This window comes from Salvia hispanica, chromosome 3 (genome assembly GCF_029641045.1).
Source record: "Salvia hispanica isolate PSC_SH4W2 chromosome 3, Shi_PSC_v1, whole genome shotgun sequence".
NCBI classification, from domain to species: Eukaryota; Viridiplantae; Streptophyta; class Magnoliopsida; order Lamiales; family Lamiaceae; genus Salvia; species Salvia hispanica.
In genome coordinates, this window is record NC_142694.1 from 59101874 (window position 1) to 59124275 (window position 22402).

The 22402-nt window shown below is 35.3% G+C and overlaps 4 protein-coding genes and 1 long non-coding RNA gene across 5 annotated transcripts; all 5 read left to right on the top strand.

The window, feature by feature from the left end:
* The first annotated feature begins 234 nt into the window (after positions 1-234).
* LOC148931171 (uncharacterized) lies at positions 235-1707 on the top strand. Its single transcript, XR_016136875.1, has 2 exons — positions 235-452; positions 588-1707. It is a non-coding gene; the product is annotated as an uncharacterized LOC148931171 (long non-coding RNA).
* Positions 1708-4594: 2887 nt separating this feature from the next.
* Positions 4595-5680, top strand: LOC125211582 (PLAT domain-containing protein 3-like). Its single transcript, XM_048111446.2, has 2 exons — positions 4595-4807; positions 4944-5680. Exons 1-2 carry the CDS (start codon positions 4751-4753, stop codon positions 5412-5414), a joined length of 528 nt encoding a protein of 175 aa, XP_047967403.1. The 5' UTR covers positions 4595-4750; the 3' UTR covers positions 5415-5680.
* Positions 5681-7889: 2209 nt separating this feature from the next.
* Positions 7890-8837, top strand: LOC125213006 (PLAT domain-containing protein 3-like). The gene is made up of 2 exons (XM_048113340.2): positions 7890-8043; positions 8164-8837. The coding sequence occupies exons 1-2, from the start codon at positions 7981-7983 to the stop codon at positions 8596-8598; spliced, it is 498 nt and encodes a 165-aa protein (XP_047969297.1). The 5' UTR covers positions 7890-7980; the 3' UTR covers positions 8599-8837.
* A 707-nt stretch (positions 8838-9544) lies between these two features.
* LOC125212913 (PLAT domain-containing protein 3-like) lies at positions 9545-10419 on the top strand. Its single transcript, XM_048113208.2, has 2 exons — positions 9545-9682; positions 9816-10419. Exons 1-2 carry the CDS (start codon positions 9620-9622, stop codon positions 10233-10235), a joined length of 483 nt encoding a protein of 160 aa, XP_047969165.1. The 5' UTR covers positions 9545-9619; the 3' UTR covers positions 10236-10419.
* An 829-nt stretch (positions 10420-11248) lies between these two features.
* On the top strand, positions 11249-12481 carry LOC125215981 (PLAT domain-containing protein 3-like). Its single transcript, XM_048117574.2, has 2 exons — positions 11249-11423; positions 11922-12481. The coding sequence occupies exons 1-2, from the start codon at positions 11364-11366 to the stop codon at positions 12366-12368; spliced, it is 507 nt and encodes a 168-aa protein (XP_047973531.2). The 5' UTR covers positions 11249-11363; the 3' UTR covers positions 12369-12481.
* Positions 12482-22402: the final 9921 nt, after the last annotated feature.

Below are 22402 nucleotides of genomic sequence, written 5' to 3' on the forward strand. Positions count from 1 at the left end.
TTTCAGAGGCTATACAGGCAGTGGATAATGTTTCGAGGACCTAGAAACGATTAGTGCAATTTATTTGAGAGTGTACTTCAGATTTTGGGTTTTCAGTGGGCCTTTTTCCAATAATATGTGAATACCGGGGGGCATTTTCATAATTGGGATATTCCGGATACTGATCTTGCAAACAATGGGGTTCATAGAGTAATTAATCAATTTTTGGGGTAAAAAGTGAGAGGGTATAGAAGCTGAGGGGTTTAATCTTGAATTAAACCCCTCAATACCTTTCGCAACGCTAGCTGTGGCGAATTCATGCTCCGCCGCTGCCCCATTTTATTCTCCCTCATTTCTTCCCGTCGTCGATGCACCGGAGCTGCCCACTATGTCCATCGGTTCCCTTTGTTTTGCCAATTGCGAGCCGCCCTCTTCTTATTCATTTCGTCCCACCAGTCGGGATATCCGACCAGGTAAGAAGCAACCTTCTCGGGTGTGCTCTCTCCCTCCACAGTGACTGCATACCAATTTATTCCGGTCATCACCGATTTGGCGATCCTCCCATCGGTTTGGGCTCTGATCATGCCGTCCGCTTCCACGTGCTGCAGTCCCACTCCAATGCCCCCAGTTACTTGGGTTTCTTGAGCATCTGATGCTGCTGGTTTGAGTACTCCATCGTTGGTGGCTTCACGGCGGACGGTGGCGCAGGCGTCCCTCACCAATGGTATAAGATCCCGTTTGAGGATTACCCTTCTGGTGGCTTCGTGGCTATCGTTGAGCGTCATCAGAAATTGGAAGAGTCAGGTTTCTTGAGTCTTCTTGTTATGGATTGCAATGTCCTCCGCATACTTCATTGGATTGGGTTTCTTTCGATCGATTGACATCCAGATGCACTGGAGTCTGTTCCATAGTTGTTCGAGTGTCATCTCCCCCTGTTTCATATTGTTTGCCTTCCGGTGTAGATAATAAACCTACAATGAATCCCCTGCGCTGCCACATTTCACAACCAATCAGATATTGTGAGACCTCGTTTACGAGTTTGGGTTCCATTTTGTTGATAATCCAACGAAACACGCAGCGGTTCAATTTCTGCCATGTTTCATGGCCTGGATCAGTGATCGGTGGTGGTTCTGAATCTCGCGAGATGTGGGAGGATAGTCGCCTTCCACCAATTGCTCGTCTGATGAGGGTTTTCCCAGAGGGGATAATTGTCTCCCGATAGTTTGGTTGAGACAACAATCTCCCCTAGGTTGTCCGGGATGGTTGTCGGTTTTGGAGGTGGTGGCCGCGGAGTTGGGGTGCTCTGTGTGCTTTGCCGGATAAATTCGGCAAACTTTGCTGCAAAATTGTCGGGGAAGTTCATGATTGAACTCGAGTTCTCCTTAAAATCTTCTGAATCTGACATTGTTGTATTTGTGCAGGTTTTGATGCAGGTTTTCTGCCTCTTGGTAGAAAGATTTGAGATTTGGTATATTTGGACAGTGATGATATGAAATTCTGAGTCCTGAACCTGCTCTGGTGCCATGTTAGTTTGGTGACAGCCCGAGAGAGGGAAGAGATGATAGAAGACATAATTGTATATCTTGTGAATGTCCAACACCCATGTATTTAGAGGGGTGTTGGAGACTCTCCATCTTACACAATAAATGAGCATATGAACTATACATACTTGGGACTTATAGCATTATAAATGTTATACTCCTTGGAATAAAACATTTACTTCTATAATCTAACAGTTTCCTATTTCCAATACTAGGGAGATTGTTAAAATTTAGACCTTGAAACAAAATAAACAAGACTAATATATTTTCTACAGTATATATGATTTGTTTGTTTAGGTAGTACATTTTATTGGAAATATGTTGTCTAGTATAGCTAAAAATTAAAGTTCTCCATTTTCTTATATATAGAGTTGCTTTCCTATTGTAAATTTAATCCAAGAATAATATAATGAAATCCGTAATTTGACACAGATATAAATATATATCGTATCAATTTGGATAAACAATTTTTAAACTCATCTATTTTATATACTTCATTTATGATTATCTGTATTTATTTTTTAATATTGGATTCTCGATACCCTTCTGTCCAGGGGCGGATCCATGTTGGGGCATAGGGCTATATGGAACCCCAGCCATTTGAAATATACCTATGTATATTATATTCATATGGAGTTTAAAAAAGTTACCTGCAATGGAGCTGGTTTGCATATGCGGCTAATAGCCTAGAAGTCGGCAGTCGATTCCGTGTGGCAGCGTTTCAGTTTCTTTTTTTCCGTATATTGTGTATTTTTTGGTGATTAATTAATATATTTAATTTCTCACACTAATCATATGTATTTTTTATTAAGGCTAGGATAACTACTTTTGTTTGGTAATTAATAATTTCTCACATGAGTGGAATCAATTGCCTAGTTGTTAAGGCTATAAATTTTTCACACAGTTATTGCAATTTATTTATTTATGTATACATTTTTTATTTCTCAGTCATGATAATAGATTTTATTATAGATAAATTAATTTATTTATCCAATGCTCATAGTTAATTCATTTATATATATTTTCTTGGTTTTTTACCCTAGTAATTTGAGTAAATTTTATTTTATTTCACATTAGTGTAAATCTTGTTATTTTAAGATCATAAATTATGCTCCATAAATATAATCTTTCACATTAATTCATTTGTGCGATTATATGGTCATCGTATGTATCTTTAATTTATATTGTTCATTCTCAAATTATATACGATATCTCGTTGTCTACGTATTATTCATGTCAGGGTTGTTTAGGGTGTTGTTGACACTAAAAATGTGCAATAAGTAATTACTAACAATAGTTGGGATCCTCAATATTAAAATCCTGCGTCCGTTGCTGCTTCTACCAATGGGCACCGGCGCATGTGTAGAAACTAGAAAGTGAGAATGTGGAGTAGAGAAAGATAGATACAGAAAATATGCAGCTTAGACTTTATAATATGATGCGAAAGTTTTTTGGATTTATTTAAACGTTGAAAGTTCTAGGACAAATTTTTCCGAAAATCTATTACTACTAGTTTATTAAATTTTGATTATGTTAATAACTGGAGTAGTATAAGTAACTAATAAGCATGTTCCAATTATTCAAAAGTTTGAGGTGGAATGGTCTGAATTCAATGTCAGCGAACCAACAATTACTCCTATTTAGTATGTATCCTTTTCTTAATTAATACTCGTAGAAATAGATTATCTTGGGATGACAATTGACATATATTTTTAATACGGTATATAAAAATGAAAAGAATACTATAAAATAACTGAAATAATGTAATGGATAATAAAACCGTTGAATAATAAAATAAAATAACAAAAAGTTTAATATGGACTAAAAAGAAAATTGGGTGTATTCTTTTGGAAACGACAGAGTATTCAATAAGTAATTGACAAGGGAAAACAAATTATAATACCATGATCAGACGAGCTAGACGCATTGTTGACAAATTAATAAGAAATGCATCGAAATTAATTTATTGAAAACTAGTAGTTGTGCCCCTTAAACGGCACGCACGTCTAGAGTTGAGTGGTGATATATCTTGCTCTAATTCTTATTATCAAATAGTACAAAGATGTATCAATATTCTATGTCAAAGTCAAGAGACTATCGAACTGAAGTATTCAGATTAAAACTATTCATTTAGATGGTGTTTGGTTTTCAAGATAAAATAATACCAAAATATAATTTAGAATTGAGCTGAGAGATTATTTTAGTCATAGGAAGTTAGCTATGACTAATTATTTCATAATAATCTATCTAGGATTGAGTTGTGGGGTTAAATCTCATGAACCAAACATACTACAAATTTAATCTCGTATACAATCTTACAAACCGAACACCCCCTTAAATATTATTCTATCGACCTCATAGTAGATGTCATACTTCCTTTTTGTAGTTTGTCTCATAAAATATATTACTATATTTATTTTTAAGAAAAAAATTCTTTTTTAAATTAATATAAATATATTATTTTTTCTCTGTACATTTAACATAACAATTAACAACTTCTAAAATCTGTGTCGTTATTCAAATATGACATTTATTAAAGGACTAAGAAAATACTTAGAGTACTTAATTTGTAGGCTTAGTCAATTTTTTTTAGTGATTATCTATATCTACAGTTATCAATATCTCTATAAGTCGCCGTTTCAATATTGGAAGATTTCTTAGATTACATATTGAAATGTTCAAATACAAAATGCAACTATAGCTCTATTAAACAAAATGATGGAACTATTGTTTAAATAAAGGATGCTGTGAAAACAACATTTAAGCAGCAATGCAGCACCAGGTGTTAAGCTCATCAAGCCCTTATTTTTTCTAAAATGAGTAAAAAGGCTTATTTGCTTCATTTCACACATTTTTTTTTAAAATTTTATTCTCTTCAATTTTATTTTATTTTATACTATTACCTCCATTTATTTTTTAATTTCTGAAATATCAAAATATGAGGTCATCCAATTGCAGATTCATCTAATAATAATATGTACTACATCCCACATGCAATTTAAAAAGTAGCTCGAGAATTTGGAGACAAAATTATCAGATCCAATCACACGATCAATTGAAACAGCATTATACAAATATTAAATTAAAAATAAAAATCTGCCTCAAAACAATGAATCAGCATCGCCTAATATTCTTACCTTTTCTATATTTTTCCCAATCAATTATAAACACACTCTCATTTCACCCCACACCAAAAAAAAAAACACTAGAAGCTTCCACAGCAAGCATCAATGGCGCGCAGCATCAATCTCCTCGTCTTCCTCTCCATCTTCACCATATGCAAATCAGTAAGTCTCTGTCTCTCTCTACTGAAACAATGTTCACCATTCCAGATCAGATCTATCGCCAATTGTATCAATTTCCGGTGAATCGATCGATCTCATTAGAAACAATGCAATCCACAATTGAATCAAAAATACGCAGGATGAACCAGATTGCGTGTACTCGGTGTACGTCAGAACCGGATCGATCATCAAAGGCGGCACCGATTCGGTCATCGCCTTAACTCTGTACGACGCGGACGGGTTCGGGATCCGGATCCGCGATCTGGAGGCGTGGGGCGGGCTCATGGGCGCCGGATACAACTACTTCGAGAGAGGAAACCTCGACATCTTCAGCGGCAGGGGCCCGTGCCTGACCGGGCCGGTCTGCGCCATGAACCTCACCTCCGACGGGTCCGGGTCGGGTCACGGGTGGTACGTCAACTACGTCGAGGTCAGCACCACCGGAGTCCACCAAGCCTGCGCGCAGGAGAAGTTCACTGTGGAGCAGTGGCTTGCCACCGATACGTCGCCGTATCAGCTCTCTGCGATTAGGAATTACTGCTCCGAGTCCTATGGGAAGAGGCGCGCGATCGGCGGCGGCCGCGATTTGAGGCTTGTGGCGGTGATGTGATGTGATGTAATTTGAGAGATGCGGGGGTTCATGTTCGGGTCGGATTTCTCGGCCCGGGATTTGCGGGTTTTTTTAAAAAATGGATTGCATCCGAATTTGTGTGTGGATTTTAATTTTTGTTGGAGGGAATAAATAAATGCGGCGAAGGACAGGAATGACCTTCTTGTGTGGAAAGGGATTAATTTGTTGTTTGAGTGACGTGATTTGGCGAGGGGTAAAGTGGTCCGTTCATCAAAGTTTTTACAATGATTTTTGTTTGAGCACCATTGATGATTGATTTCAAGCCTGATAGTGTCGGTAGATTTATTAAGATGCGTTGCATTTCTATATTATGGAGTACAAGTATTATGCTCTTCCGTCCATAAAAAGTCTCATTTTATCATTTCTTGATGCTCATGCATCATACAAAAATGATCTTATTTAAATGAAATTTTTTTTCTTAATATTCCCTCTATCCCATTAAAAATGAAACGTTTTCCTTTTTTGGCTGTCCCATTAAAAATGAAACGTTTCTTAAAATGGAAACAACTCTAACTCTACTTTTTCATCTCTCTTACTTTACTCTCTCTTCTTTCACTCACAAAACAACACTACATAAAATCCCGTGCCGATTCCCAAATGTTGCATTTTAAGTGGGACGGAGGGAGTATTTATTAACAATTTCTCATAAAAATTTATATTGTTTACGGATGTGGAGTAATTATTTTTTTTGGACAGAAGGAGCAGTAATAAAAGATCGGTGGTTTTTATTCTACTTATCACTTAAGTACGTACACTATTTTTTTTTAGAGTGAACTACAAAAATAGTCCCTGGACTATGCGTTTATCTCGTCAATGAACCCTGGACTTTAAAAATATCCCCAGACAACCCTGGACTAAGCGTTTATCTCGAAAATGGTCATTTTTCACTGTTTCGTGACGAAAATACCCTTTTGGGAGGTTTTGGGAGGTTTGGGCAATTTGGTCTTTTTACATTTTAAATCTGATATTATTTCAGTGATTTACTAAATATGATATTATTTCAAAACTATCATTTTTCTTCCTTTTTGTCATCCTTCACTTTGTTTCTTTATTTCTATATCAGATTTAATTTTTAAAATTAAATTTTAAATTTCAAATTTTAAATATCAATAATTTTTTTTATTATTCAAATTACTATTAAATAATAAATTAATAAATTTAATCAATATTTGATAGTGTCTAATATTTAATCAATAAGGTACGACGACACCTTAGTTTAACATTTTCTCTCTCAATTTAACACACAAAACAAAACCTCGTAAAATCACGTGCCGTCCCACAAGTGTGACATCTTTTGTGGGACGTAGGGAGTAGTAGATTTGTCACAGCCACAAATCACATTATTTTATCACAAATCACATTATTTTATCCAAAACTACTGGAAATTTAAAAGAAAAAAAAAAAGAAGTGGCCGGTGCCGCGGCGGCTCGCCGGGCCCTGCTATAGGTCGCCGCGGGCAGCGCCGCGGCCCTCCATCCTGCGCCCCGTCCTCAGGGAGCACCTGGCACGCCTGCGTCCTCTGCCGCCCTCATCCTCCCCTAAAGTGAGCCGCAGCCACGGCTCTCTATTGTGGACACTACAAGGTAACTTGAACGAGACGTATACACAACAACGAGATGTATCAACTATCAAGTTGAATGAGCAGCAGCAGGGGCCTTGAGTGTGACACGACACCAACATCAATTTTCGAATCCGGTAATGCCGCGTGGATGCTAGACTCATGAACGCATCCATCATATTTTGTGTATGTATAAGGTGCTACATAGATTGGAATCGAATCCAAATGCAACGAACAAAAAAAAAGAATTGGTGTTTTATATCATGAGAAGATAAATCACTAGGGAATTCGAAATGTGTAGTCAAAACATACTAATATCCGTTTATTGGTGGACCGAGGAGGTATTATAGAGTAAACTATATAAATGTTACCTGGACAACTGCATTTGCACTTTTGCAATACTTGGTAAATTTTATTTGCTCCAGTTATACATGAACAACGGGGTAATCGGGTAATCACATTTTTTGTCATTTCGCATATTTTTGAGACATTTTTACCCTTTTTCAATTTTTTGGCTTCAAGGGCATATGTGCCTATAATTACACTCTCACTTTTTTATCTGTCCAGATATCATTTACGTAGTTCACTTTTTTAATGAGAAATTGATAAAAGTGAGAATATGAAATAAAAAATAAATAAAGTAGGAGAAAACAAATGATATGAAAGGAGAAAAATAAATAAAATATGAGAGAAAGTTTTCATTTTTGAAATGAGATTACTTTTTGTGGATATCTCAAAAAGGCAAAATAGGACTATTTTTTTTTATTAAAGGAGTAATATTGATTAAAATGGTCCTCATGAAGTTTCGCCAAATATCTACACTGTATGATTGTGACATTTGAGACCCAATTTCGATATTACCCAAAATTATTGTAACAATTTGATTTTCTCTTTTGCCTTTTGGTACTTATATGGGGCAAACCAAATTATATATACTATACGATACTACATTACTACTCAAAAAAAATAAAAGGAATCCGAAGAAACATGGAAATCAAACACCTCATCTTCAATCTCCTTATCCTTTTCTCCCTCATCGTCCACACAAATGTAAGTTAAACAACTCTCTTTCTCTTTTATCTGTAGAGTATATATCATCAATAATTCATTCTATTATACATTTATCAAATTTGTTAACCATATATTGGAATTCTTGATTTGTGAAATCAGGCCAATGCTTCAGATTGCATTTACAACATCTACGTGCAAACCGGAAATATTCCCTACGCCGCTACTACTTCTAACATAACCATCTTCTTGAATGATGCAACGAAGGCCGAACTCCCCGTAGTCAACCTTCGAAATTGGGGTTTAATGGACTCCAAATACCACTACTTTAGGCCGGGGGAAGTCGACCTTTTCTCCATGAAAGGCCCTTGTTTACGTGCTCCCGTGTGCGGCCTAACAATCGTGCTAGATGGTTACGATAGTTGGTATTGCGAGGGTATCGAAATAACCGTCGTAGGGTTTGGAAAATCGTGCTCTCAGAAGCATTTTGTGGTCAACAAATGGCTCGATGTCAATGCGGGAACGGCGGTGATCATTCAAGATGAGTGTTACATTGATAATGTCCCAAGAAGTATTAGTTTGAGGAATGTATATTAGTTTTATTGCTTATGTTAGTTGCGGAGATTGATTATGTTTTTTTTTTGTAAGTATTGTAATTTAGATAATCTATGAGGGCATAGATGTCCAGTGAAATAAATAATGTGGGACGAGATAGGATTTGAATTTGTATTCTTTTTTGATTTTAGTTGTGGATTTCAATCCAATTGGATTTTCCTTGCCATATGGATTGATGTATTTGTGTTGATCTATGATGAGATAATTAGGTGTACCGCTGCGATGAAGTGTTACAAATATTGTGAATTTTATGCCATAATTTAGTTTATGTTCCTAAGATCTTATTAGATTGACAATTATCTTAAATTTATAACTGATAACTATGTCAACAATCTATATTATGGATTCCAACACGAAGACATGTGTATATCAACTAGATATAGTTGACATTTATTATTTATAAATGTCAACAGAAGATATGTACATGTTAACTAATTGACATACAAATATCTTTGTGTTGTCATTCATAATATAAGTTATTGATATACTTGTCAGTTAATAATTTAAGATAGTTATCAATTAATCATATTCCAAAGTAGCTATGGCCCTGACATTTATTATTCGATCTATAGAGGAACATAAATTTTCATAATTCATCTATTTTCCTCATATTCTTGTAAAATACTACTAGTAGTATTAAAAATGACCTTGTTAATTGTTATGAAATAAAAACCAGATGACAGCTCGACCGGTTATGCAACAAAATAAAACGTGAGAAATCTCTTCAACACAATAAATAAATAATCAAATCAATAAGAAAACTTTTTAGTGAAAGGACGAAAAAATGTTATACTACTGTTTTGCAAGATAATAATAGGATCATTTATAGTTTAATATGTGGACTACCTTTTAACAAAAATCTATATTATCTATATAGAGTGCGACGTTACAGGTTCACTTTCATTTTCAATATTTTTCAACTTTTGGTAATTATAATTATAAAAGGAAAACCTAATTATATATACTCCAATAATTGTCTCAGAATAAGAATATCCAAAGAAACATGGAAATCAAACATCTCATCTTCAGTTTCCTTATCATATTCTCCTTCATTATCAACACAAATGTAAGTATCAATCTACTTCTCTTAATCAGTGCTTTTATATGTATACAATAATATTTTGTTCGAGCATGTCACATTTTTATATGTATATAATAATATTTGTTCTTAGTACATTTTTTTAATTGACTCCATACAGGCCAATTCCTCAGATTGTATTTACACAATCTATGTGCAAACCGCCGATATTCCGTCGGCCGGTACTAAATCGAATGTAACCGTGTTCATCGGGGACAGCTACAACGACGAACTCCCTATCATCAACCTCAAAGATTGGGGTCTAATGGGCCCTGGCGGCAACTACTTTAAGGTTGGAGAAACAGACCTCTTCGCGGGGAAAGGCCCATGTTTACGTGGGCCCGTATGTAGACTAATAATCGTGCTAAGTGGTTACGATAATTGGTATTGCGACTCGATTGAAATAACAACTGTGGCACTTGGAAAATCGTGTTCTCAGAAGCATTTCGCGGTGAAACAATGGCTCGACGTCAACAGGGGATCAGCCCTCATTCTTCAAGATGAGTGTGTAAGTGAAGTGAAGATGATGGAGCCCCTTTAAGTAGATTGAGGAGTGGAAATTAAAAATGTTTAGGGTTTTGGAGTTTACATATATTGTTTTTCTTAGTGATTCTCCTTATATGTGTTGATTAACATGCATGGAAAAAATAATGTTGATTTGTCTAAGTTATTGAAAGTCTTCTGGCTTTCAATCAATCAATAAAGCGGTGGCATATTTCAATTCACATATCCCATATTTTGCTGTTCCTTGATGTGAACGTTGTAGTGACCCTCTTTCTAACAAGTTCTTATATTATTTCATTATTCTTCAATTTAGATTTTCTGCACACCTCGAGAAAATTCTAATACTAGAACCTATAGTCCACTTAAAATAATGGATAAAGAGCCATCTAGCCAATACATGAAATTGTACACATAAATTGTTAGTACTTCATATAAATATCATCAAGTTTCTACATTTTTATTCGCATATGTATTCACAAAAATTAGATAACTATGCAATGAATGGAAACAAACAAAACTAAAACACCTTATTTGAAATATATTTCAATATGCTCATTATAATTCAATTCAAAATTTTAGGAAATTTTGTAAGTATTGTGTGTGTTTGATCTCTTAAACTATATACTCCATATGAGATCATATAGTATTCTATTATTGGATGCTTAATGTTGGACATCATACTCCCTAATTTATATTCACATTACACTAAATTATCAAAAACACAATTAGCCATTAAAAGTCCTTAATTGTCAATTAAAAAAAAAATCGATGACAACGAGCTAAAATTGTGAACGAAAGGAATTCGAATTACAAAACTGTATTACATGTAAATCACCAAGGCAAAAACACAAAAAATTTTCTAGAAATGGAGCATTCACATGTTTTGTGTATCTAGATTGTTTGGAAACGCAATCATTGATCTGAAATATGGCGTCGGCAGAAATAATATATATTTGTTTAATATGTGGCCTAAATTTAACTGAAGTCTATATCATTATCCTCTCTATAGAAGCTGTAGAGTGACAAGTATATTGCCCAATTTTAATTCTGTCCTTAAGACAAATATACGATAGATGATTATTTTTGACCTTTTATTGGTAAGGGAGCAAACCAAGTTATATATACTTTTCCCAGTAATTTAGTGAAACAAGATTCACGCAGAAAAATGGAGATCAAACTTAGCCTCAAACTCCTTATCTTTTTCTCCTGCATCGCCTACACATATGTAAGTATCACTCTACTTCTGCCACTACTTATTTTCGTTTCGAACAGAAATAAACCTTAACCTTTTTTTCCTTCTCAACGCATAGAACATAAAAATACATGATGAAATTAAGTATAACTTCATATCATGAGAATACATGTGTGTGCCAGTATCTAGCTCACTTAAGGGACTGATTGATTTGCAAAATTATATCTCGTGATTAAATATGTAATGTGTTTGGTTCATGAGATTGAATCCATAACTCAATCCTAGATGTGTATATAGTCATGTGATAATTGGTCATAGTCAACCCCCTCCGATTAAAATAATCTCATAATTTACTCATAAATTATATCTTGATACTATTTAATTTAGAAAATCAAATGTCATCTTAATATATTAATCTATCATTAATATAAAAGAAATATAAAGTTAATGTTTGAGGCTAAAAGTGTTATGTAAGAATAGTAGTAGTAGCATATTTGATTGATTATGAAAAATGTTGATTTGTGTGAGCAGGGAAATGCATTAGATTGTGTTTACACCATCTATGTGGAAACTGGCAATATCCCATTGGCTGGAACAAAATCTAACATAACCCTCTTCCTAAGCGACAGCACAAAGGCCCAACTCCCCATTGTTAATCTTAAAGATTGGGGCTTAATGGGCTCTTCCTACAACTACTTTGGGCACGGGGAAGTGGACCTCTTCGCCGGCAAAGGCCCGTGTTTACGTGGCCCCGTCTGCAGCATAATTATCGTGCTAGATGGTTTCGATAGTTGGTTTTGCGAATCTATCGAGATAACCACGGTAGGCTCTGGAAAGCCGTGTTCGCAAAAGAAGTTCGAGGTCAAGAAATGGCTCGACATTATTAAGGGGTCCGCGGTCATTCTTCAAGACGAGTGTTCGGATGACGACGACGATGGTGTGGTGAGCAACGTCCATTTGGAGACATCTAAGGAGTGAACCTTCTCTATGAATAGTGAGAGGTCTGAGGTTGAGGTTTGAGTAGTGGTAAAATAAATTTGTGGATTTTAATTCACTTTTTTTAAGGACATGATTGGGCTTCCATTACTCAATCCCAGGAAAGCGTAATTATAGTTTGGATTAAATAATATAATTTAATATTATTAGCCATGTTTGATAAGAAAGATGGGATATTAAAAGATATGTAAAACAAGATAAAAAATCTGGGTAGATGGGTTATTAAAAGATATGTAAAACAAGATAAAAAAATCTGGGTTTCACGTCAAGATATGAGGAGATAAAAAAATTTCATTGTTCTTAATAGAAAAGAAATTATCTAAATTTATATAGTAGTATTAGATAACAACGGTTTAACTTGACAAATTGGTGGTTATAGAAACATGATTAAAGTTATAATTTTGGCAAGATTGAGGCGGGCCATTGTCTTATATTAGGCTTTGAGTTAATCTTCAATATGATAATAAACAATTAGAATTATCCAAGAATAATTCTCTATTTTGATATTATTATCTTACCAAACACGTCCTTAAAATATACTCCCTCCGTTCGCGAATAGGAGTCTCATTTCATTCCGACACGAGTTCTAAGAAATGTTAAGAAAAGTGGGTGGAAGAAAGTTAGTGGTATATATGGGACCCACTTGTATAAATTAGTATTTAAATTATATGTGAGTGTAATGAGTTGGTGGAATGTGGGGTCTCTTTACCATTTATAGTATTAATGAACCGGGACTCCTATTCGCGGACAGACTAAAATGAAAAAACGGGACTACTATTCGCGGACGGAGGGAGTAGTTGACAATCACGACTCTTTATAATAATCATTGCAGGCACCGGCGAAGCCACATGAGGGGCCGGGGGGGCCCATGGTACCCCCACCAATTTAAGTATTTACTACTCCCTTCGTCCTATAAAAATATGTGCACTTTCCATTTTCGTCCGTCCCACAAAACTATGTGGATTCCATTTTTGAAAGTTATACTATCAATTGAATAACGTAGGTCCCACTATCAACTAATACTACTTTAATTATCATTCTCCTTTTCTCTCTTATTTTACCATACCATTCTTATCCTCTCTCTTACTTTACCAATTTTTTCTTAATTTCTGTATCATTTCAAATGCACATATATTTTTTAGATGGAGGAGTATATTATATATACTTTTATCAATAACACAAATGTGGATGCATAGTGCAGATGGTTGATTGTGCTTTGCCCTTTTTTCCTATTAGATCAAATTTAGTGGTTGACTCCTATAAGCCACAATGTTAAAAAAAATTTATATATATTTTGTTTGTTGTAGCTCACAAATTTCCAATTTTTTAAGTTTTATCCTTACTTTTTGCTTCATAGAAATCTAAGAATTCCATAAATTTATCTTATAAATATTATTAATTGTTTCAATTTTAAAGTTATTTCGCACATATTATCCATCTTGCTTGAAGTCTCCACTTAGGTTGCATCAATTTTTGGCGACGACGAAAGAAAAAAAATATCTCACAACCAAGAAGAGTAAGTTGGGCCCCCAATTTTAAAATTCTGGCTTCACCACTGATTGCAGGAACAACTTGATAACGTAATTAAGTAGTAGATACATATTTAAGAGAAAAATTTCTTTTTTTAGTTACCGACTTCTTTCACTTATGTTATGCTTTGTGCATGCAATATATATAGATGTTACGCGTCCTAACAACCAAAATTAGTAGGCCCTTTCATCCGACTCTCACTAAGGCCACTGAAAATAGCGCTCATAAATCCGTCCTAAGCATTGGTGAGTTTATAGGTGCTATTGCACGGGTTCGGATAATGAACCCGTCTAGACGTTCGCTCTTGGGACAGTGCAGATTGATCGGCGTTATTGTAGTGCCTTCGGCCGAAAATTTTGTTGATTTTCATTTAATTTTTTCATTTGAATTACTCTCACTCTATAAGAGCACCTACAATGGGCGGAGCCCACCCGATGCATCCTCTGCCCTATCCTCCGCCACTGCAGGTTGGGCGGGAGGATGCTCACCCATCATCCACGGATGATGAACCATTTTTTGCATCCGCGCCTATCCTCCGCCCCATTTCGGAGGTCCGGATAGGTCCGAACGATACAACACATTTTCATTTTTAGCACTATAGGGCCGGGCTATAGGGCGCCCCACTGCAGATAAATGGGATGGAGGATAAAATGCTTATGTGGTGAAGTATAGGACCCCCCATTGTGGATGTTCTACACACCATAGTTACACCACATTTAGCACCCTTCACTCTAGTCTCTTATCTCATGCAACTCATTTATCTCTCTTAAGGAGCGAAAAAGTGAATCCTGGTAATCTCCCAACAAAACTTCGATGTTTCCCTCCTTCAATTTATGTTATTTTGCTATTTCATTTTATTTGGTAACACAAACATTAAAAAAAATGAGGATATGCAGATTTTAAGGGTTGAATTTAGAGCATTATTGCAGGTATTGGGATAGGAAGATAAAATGCCAACGTGACAGGGGGAAAACGGGGATGAACGAATTTATAGCACAAATTTTAAGAGTTCTACTGTAAATGGCCTAATGATTGATAAAAAATTACTTCCACCATTCCTTAATAGATGGGTTGTTTTTTCATATCAGAATGTTTTCTTATAGTTGAGTCATTTTCCGATATGTTAATCAATGGTGGATTTATTTGGGTATTATAAATTGCCCCTTCTCACTAAGTTGTTATTCAATTTAAAAACAAAATTTTGTTTCCTTTATAAATGTCCCACCTCAAAATTACGAAAGAGTCAATGTATTACGAGAAATTGAGAACCGATGAAAACCAAAGGCTCATTTATATCCATCCTATTCCTAAAAAGAGAAGTTTCCATTTTGTTTTCTACTACAAAAGCTTCCATTATTTCTCACAAATCATGCCATTAATCACGATCTAATGCAACCTTTAATATCAGTCTCTTAAGAATTAACCTGCAATCTAACTCGCCCTTGGTCCATTCATATTGGCCAGAAATGTGTTCAGATTGCTGATTGCCAACGAAGGTTGATCCTTAACCTCATCATCACTAACGTCAATGATCACAAAAATGCTTGGCCCATACCATTAGAAAACCATAAACACCATCTGTATATATCCAAAAGATAAAAAATGCATCAAATCCAAAATTTCTCCAGGACATGCATGATTTTTGAGTATGCTGTCATAGTAGAGAACATAATAACACAATTTTGTCACCACTGAATTCACTTGCTAATGTTCGCATAATAAGCATAACACAAACAGCCATGAAAACAGAAATAGAAATATAAACTGAAAAAACAACGATAATCCTCTTACGAGACCAATCCTCAAACAAGACTTGTTAATATTTCCATTAACACTACTTACACTACTCCTTATCTATCTTACTTTACCAGTTATACATAAAAATATGTGACGAACTAACAATGTTCATACTTTTCTTAGATGGAGGGAATACTAAATATAACCACAAAGTGTTAAGCGGAGAGAATAGAGTAAAAGAGAGACAAAAAATAAAGATAAAAATGTTTTCATTTTTAGTAATGAGTTATCTTTGTTGGGACGAACCAAAAAATAAAGTGGGTCATCTTTAATGGGCATGAAGGGGTACTATTTACTTTCAAATTACTATTACAACCTCACCACAAAAATTGAACCAAATATAATCAGGGCGAATATACCTCCTCAGTTCTTTGGATCGAAAACAATTAGAAATTTTATATTTGTGATATCAATTACTTCCTTCATTGCCGGAAAAATATGAACATTTAGTTTGACACTAGTTTTAATGTATAATTGGTAAACTGAGAGAAAGTGATAACTTTAACTATTTAGACGTGGAACTGACGCCTTTTACTACTAGAATAAGTCGGAGATTTCTTGGGCCTAAATATGGATTTAGAATTAATGGGGTTTCATAGAGATTAGGCCCACTTTAATGATTGATTCTATTAATCTAATGGGCTATTCTATTGGGTCGTCGCGTGGGATTGCAAATAATATCATACTACGTCCGTTCAAAAAATAAATAGAATAAATTATAAATATGATACGTATTTTAATGCTCAATTAGTAAAATAAGATACAAGAGAGAAAAAATGTGGATGAAGTAGTGTTACTGAATTATGGAATTCATATTTAGAATGATGTATAGGAATAATATTTATTTTAGACTTTCCATATTTAGAATTTGTCAAATTTTGGTTGACGGTCCAAAACGGTAAATTTAGTTTATTTTGGTGGACGGATGTAGTACTATCTTCTTTCTTTTCTATATCATGTCTAAAGTATCAGTCGAAAATGTTCTGATGTTATAATCAATATTTTGGCATCTAACATTTGGAAAATAATTTGATATGTATATAATAGGATCATTGAAAACATTTATATGAAATAAAATACTCCCTCCATTCCATAATAATCGTCACATTTTTTCATTTTGATCCGTCGTATAATTTTAGTACATTAAATTATTATAACTTGTAAGTTCATAAATTCCTTTTCCCACACTATTAGTAATCCACTTACAAGTTAACAAAATCATAGATCAAATGCAGAAATATATCATAAATTTTAAATTATTTAGATCTATTTTCAACTGTTCCATTTATCTCTATTTTATTTTATCAACTTCCTTTATTTTATTTCCACCAACAACAAAACACTTTATCAACTTCCTTTATTTTATTTCCACCAACAACAAAACACACACTTTTCATGAAATTTATGCCATTAATAAAAAGAGCCATCTATCGATTTTATGAGACACAAACTACGATAAATATGCAATTCAATTCCCTACGTAAATTTTTTTCCATAACCTATGAGGAAATTACATTTTTTTTTCCTTTTTTTCATTTTTATACCTTCAAATGACATCATTGAACTTACTTGTCATAGAAAAAGTTCATCTTTATGCATGCATGTCAAGTCACTAATTTGATCTATTAGGTACTGAAAATTTTAAAGGGTGATAAATAAATGGATTTATGTTACGCAATTTAATGCAACTCCTCATTTGGTGAAGGTGATCATGAATGTAGATTTGGGTCAAAATCAAACCTGCAATTTATTAAATGTAGTGGACATTCAGCTCCTGGAAAAATACCAATTTAAAACAAATGTCTATTGACTGCAATTTATTGACACCACCTCATATTTTTCTATTTTTATTTTCCTAGATTAAATTCTATTTTCATTTCAAAATGTCTATTGCCCTACCTAATTATGATTTCACTTTTCCAATAAAATCCACTATTTTGACTACTCTTTCGAGTAACATAAACTCTAACATTGACCAGTTTTTGTTTAGCCGGAATAACATAAGATCATCTCCAATGCCGGCTAGCCAACTGGCTAGTCGATTCACGTTGCTAGTCGGTCGGCTAGCCGAACCATTGCAGCAGGCCAGCCCGAAATCGTCGAAAAAAGCGGCGTGGGCTAGCCGATCGCCTGACGCTGGCCGATGCGCTGGCCGCCATTGTGGCGTGCCGATCGCCCAGCGCCCTTTTCCGTTTTTTTTTTGTTTTTTTTGAAAACCTATATAAATGCGATTTTAGTTTCATTTTCATTTGCACCACTTGTTTTAACGAGTTTTCTCTCTCTCTAAATTTCTGTACAAGAGCATCATCGAGCGATGAGTAAGCAAGTGGTAGCAGTGGTGGTAGTGGTGGGGATGCTGGGGAGTACGAACAGAGGATGAACGAGGCTACGGAGACCTACATGAACCGCGAGATGGAGCGGTACATGCGTAGGGTGGAACAGCAGGCGATACCTCGCCCTCCACGGGTTGTCCACTGTCGAGCAGTGATTGATCGGGATCACGTAGCTGCACATCAGCGGCTATATGACGACTACTTTTCAGAGAACCCGCGGTTTCCCGCAAACATGTTCAGCCGGCATTTTAGAATGCGCAGGGAGTTGTTTATGCGTATCGTTGACGCTTTGGAGCGTCGATATCTGTATTTCCGCTTCAGGCACGATGCGGTTGGCAGACCCGGCCACACCCCTATTCAAAAGTGCACGGCGGCAATCAGGCAGTTGGCCTACGGAGGCGCGGCAGACATGTGGGATGAGTACCTCCACATCGGTGAGACGACTGCTCTGGAATGTCTGTAGTTTTTCTGTCAGGGCGTGATAAACATTTTCGGTGAGGAGTACCTTCGAAGCCCTACTCCCCAAGATTGTCATAATTTGATGCAGATGCACGGGGAGCAGCATGGGTTCCCCGGGATGTTAGGCAGCATAGATTGTATGCATTGGGAGTGGAAGAACTGTCCGACTGTCTGGAAGGGGGCCTACACGACCGGCTACAAGGGAAAGAATCCCACGATGATCCTCGAAGTCGTAGCTGATTACCGGCTGTGGATCTGGCATGCGTATTTTTGGGGTAGCCGGGTCGAACAATGACATCAATGTCCTGAACTCGTCGCCCCTCTTCAACGAGAAGTGTCAGGGCATCAGTCCAGCCGTCTCATTTGTGGCCAACGGCAACCGGCATGATATGGGCTACTACTTGGCGGATGAGATATACCCTAGGTGGCCTGTCTTTGTGAAGACGATCAGGCACGCAAGTGATGAAAGGAAGGCCTACTTTGCGAACAGGCAGGAGTCGGCGCGCAAGGACGTGGAGCGCGCATTTGGTGTGCTCCAGTCTCGATGGGCGGCAATTAAGGGTCCAACGCGTTTGTGGGATGTCGAATGCGTTTCCCAAATAATGTGCGCCTACATTATCATGCACAACATGATCGTCGAAGACGAAGGCGTACAACTGACTAGTTGGGCCAATGACGATGAAGCCGGTCCAAGCCACGGAATGGCCACCCCTAGCATACGACGTGGGGTACCTCTCGATGAAGTCGACCGCCTCAAGGAATATGCCGACATGCGCCAAGTGGATGCTCATATTCAACTCCAAAAGGATATATTTGAAGAGTCGTGGGTACGGAGGACTGCACGCCGATAGTTTTTTTTCTTTATTATGTAATTTTTTTTTTATCTATGTACCTTTTTTTTAATGCAATTAATGAATTTTTCCGTATATGTCTCGTAAATTTAATTCCGTAATTTAATCGTAATTTTAATTCCGTAAATGTAGTATTTCTTGAATTATTTTTATTGCGGCTTGCCTATGACTGGCCTAAATATGATGTGGCAAGTGGATTTTTAGTACTGCTGATATGGCAGGGAGAGAGAGTGGCTAGCTTATAGTTGACCTATTTGCATCGAAGATACTCTAAACTCTAACATAAACTCTAAAATTAAATTGAAATTGACTACTCTTTCGAGTAACATAAACTCTAACATAAACTCTAAAATTAAATTGACGACGATTTCCTGACATGCTTTTCCAGTAAAATAATATGAAAGGGTTATAAATTTTCAAGACGGTCTTGCGATATTGATGAAAATGTCTAATTATGTTGACCTTTTCAACTTTTTTTATTGTACTTTTTAAAGGAGGTGAAGATGAAAATTTGTTCGGCAAATGGAAATATATAAAACTCACAAGATCAAGACATATAGTATTTGGTATGGCTTCAGTCTTTCCCACAAAAAAATAGTCTAACATTCAAACTTTTGACATCAAGACTCAAATTAAACAATAAAATACTTTATTCGAAGAACTTTAATTGGATGCTCATCCAGCCTGAAGGGCTTGGGACAATATTTAAATTTATAATAAATTTTACACATCGAAAAGTAAAATTTGGGTTGAATTATAATAGGGCTGGGAAAAATACCGAAAAAATGATATATCGCTCGTATCGTATTGAAAAATATCGAAAAATTATCGAATTTTCGATATATCGTAAGTTTTGATACGATACGATATCGTATCGTTAGTTTTCGATACGATAACGATATGAATTTCCTTATATCGCGATATATCGTTTTATATCGAAAATACGATATATATCGAAAAAATTTTATAGATCGATATTTTCGATATATATCGATATTTTATTTTCGATATACATCGATATATATCGAAATTTTCGATATATATCGATATTTAACGATATATCGAATTTCGGTACGATATATCGAAATATCGATACGATAACGATATGAAATTTTTTTATATCGAAAGTTCGATATATCGAAAACTTTCGATACGATAACGATATGAAATTCTTTCATATCGATATTTTCGATACGATACACGATACAACGTTTTCGATACGATATATCGTATCGATCCACCCCTAAATTATAACGCCCAACGTCCTAAATTAAATATATACACCAAAATTAATTAATTGCTTAGACATAGATATAATCAAAACTATTCTAATTAAGTTTGGATGCATAGTGGGAAAAGAAAAATCAAACAAATATAAAATTTGCATCAAGTTTAACTACTCCATTTTGGAATAGCTAGAAATTTTCAAAGTTATTCGTAAACATAAATACTCAAATTCAAAAAAGCAACTAATTTTCTTCGTCGAATGAAAATCGTAGATGACTCGTATATTGTCAAAGGTAGAATATATGAAAAGTAATAAAGAGTTAAATGGGTAGTGCTGTCTTGTCACAGTGGAAAATGTACAATTTTATTTTTCTTTATAGCTTGGTAAAGGAGCGAATTAAAGTATTTATTTCTTAGGTTTTACGGCATAAAAATCCACTCAAATCCTCTAGAAACATTCAATTCTTCCGCATTTTCAAATGAGATCGAATTGTCCAAATTTTCTACTTTCCCAACTTGATATAAACTTTTTATAAATAGTACTCTTCTTTGTTCATAAAAGAAACAAGAATTAAAGAATATATAAGTATCTATTTCATGTACCAATTACTTGTGTCTACATTTTTAAAACTAATGCCCACAATAAGAGTGACTCTTATTGTGAGACAGAAAGAGTATAAATATTTATGTGCACATTATTGCCGCGAGATTCTTTATGGCTCCTTTGGAGTGACGGGTCACGGGAGGCATTGAAGATGTTGATTACAAGATTGGAGAAGAAGAAAGTCGAATGAGAACATGAATGATACTAATAATTTGGGGAATGGATCCCCTGCTGTGCAAAATGCCACAACAGGAAATGTTGTGTCAATCTTCAGCATCTATTAATTTTCAAATACTTAGATTGTTTTGATTTGTTTTCATTTATAGGGTGAAGATTGACCCAGCATCCCCTGCTGTGGCATTTTGCACAGCAGGGGATCCATTCCCCAAATAATTGATACGTATTAAATTACTCCCCCCGTCCCCTATTAAGAGTCACACTTTTTCATTTCGGTTCATCCCCAATTAAGAGTCACACTTTATTTTTACCATAATTAAATGGTAAGTAGGTCTCACATTCCACTAACTCAATTCACTCACATTTTATTATAAAACCAATATAAAAAAATGTGTCCCACATTCCACTAACTTTTTCAACCAACTTTTCTTTACATTTCTTAAAACTTGTGCACGGTCAAAGTGTGACTCCTAATAGGTGACGGAGGGAATAGAAATTAACATATAAAGTGATCATAAAATAATGAAAAGAAATATTCATCTTCCAAGAGGGAAGTGGCGACGATTTTGGTAAAAGGAGAAAGATAGTTTATGAGAAATCGTAAATAAGAGAATGATAAAAAAAATTTATTTCTTGATTCTTGATTCTTAATAAATTCTTCACATATATTTATAATATATGGGAATCCAATAAGATATCCATCGGGCATGGAAATAAATAGAAATAACTCAAATCAAATTTTAACAATCTATTGAAACACTCCCTCCGTCCATGAATAAGAGTCTCATTTTTCCATTTTGGTCTGTCCACGAATAAGAGTCTCGGTTCATAATTACCATAAATGGTAAAGAGACCCCACATTCCACTAACTCATTCCACTCACATAGAAGTATCATTTAAAACTAATATATACAAGTGGGACCCCTATTACACTAACTTTCTTCCACCCACTTTTTTCTTAACATTTTAAAATGAGTTTTTGGCTTTTTAAACCAAAATCTTTCCCCGAATTCCGGTTTTTCCCATGAACTATGAGAT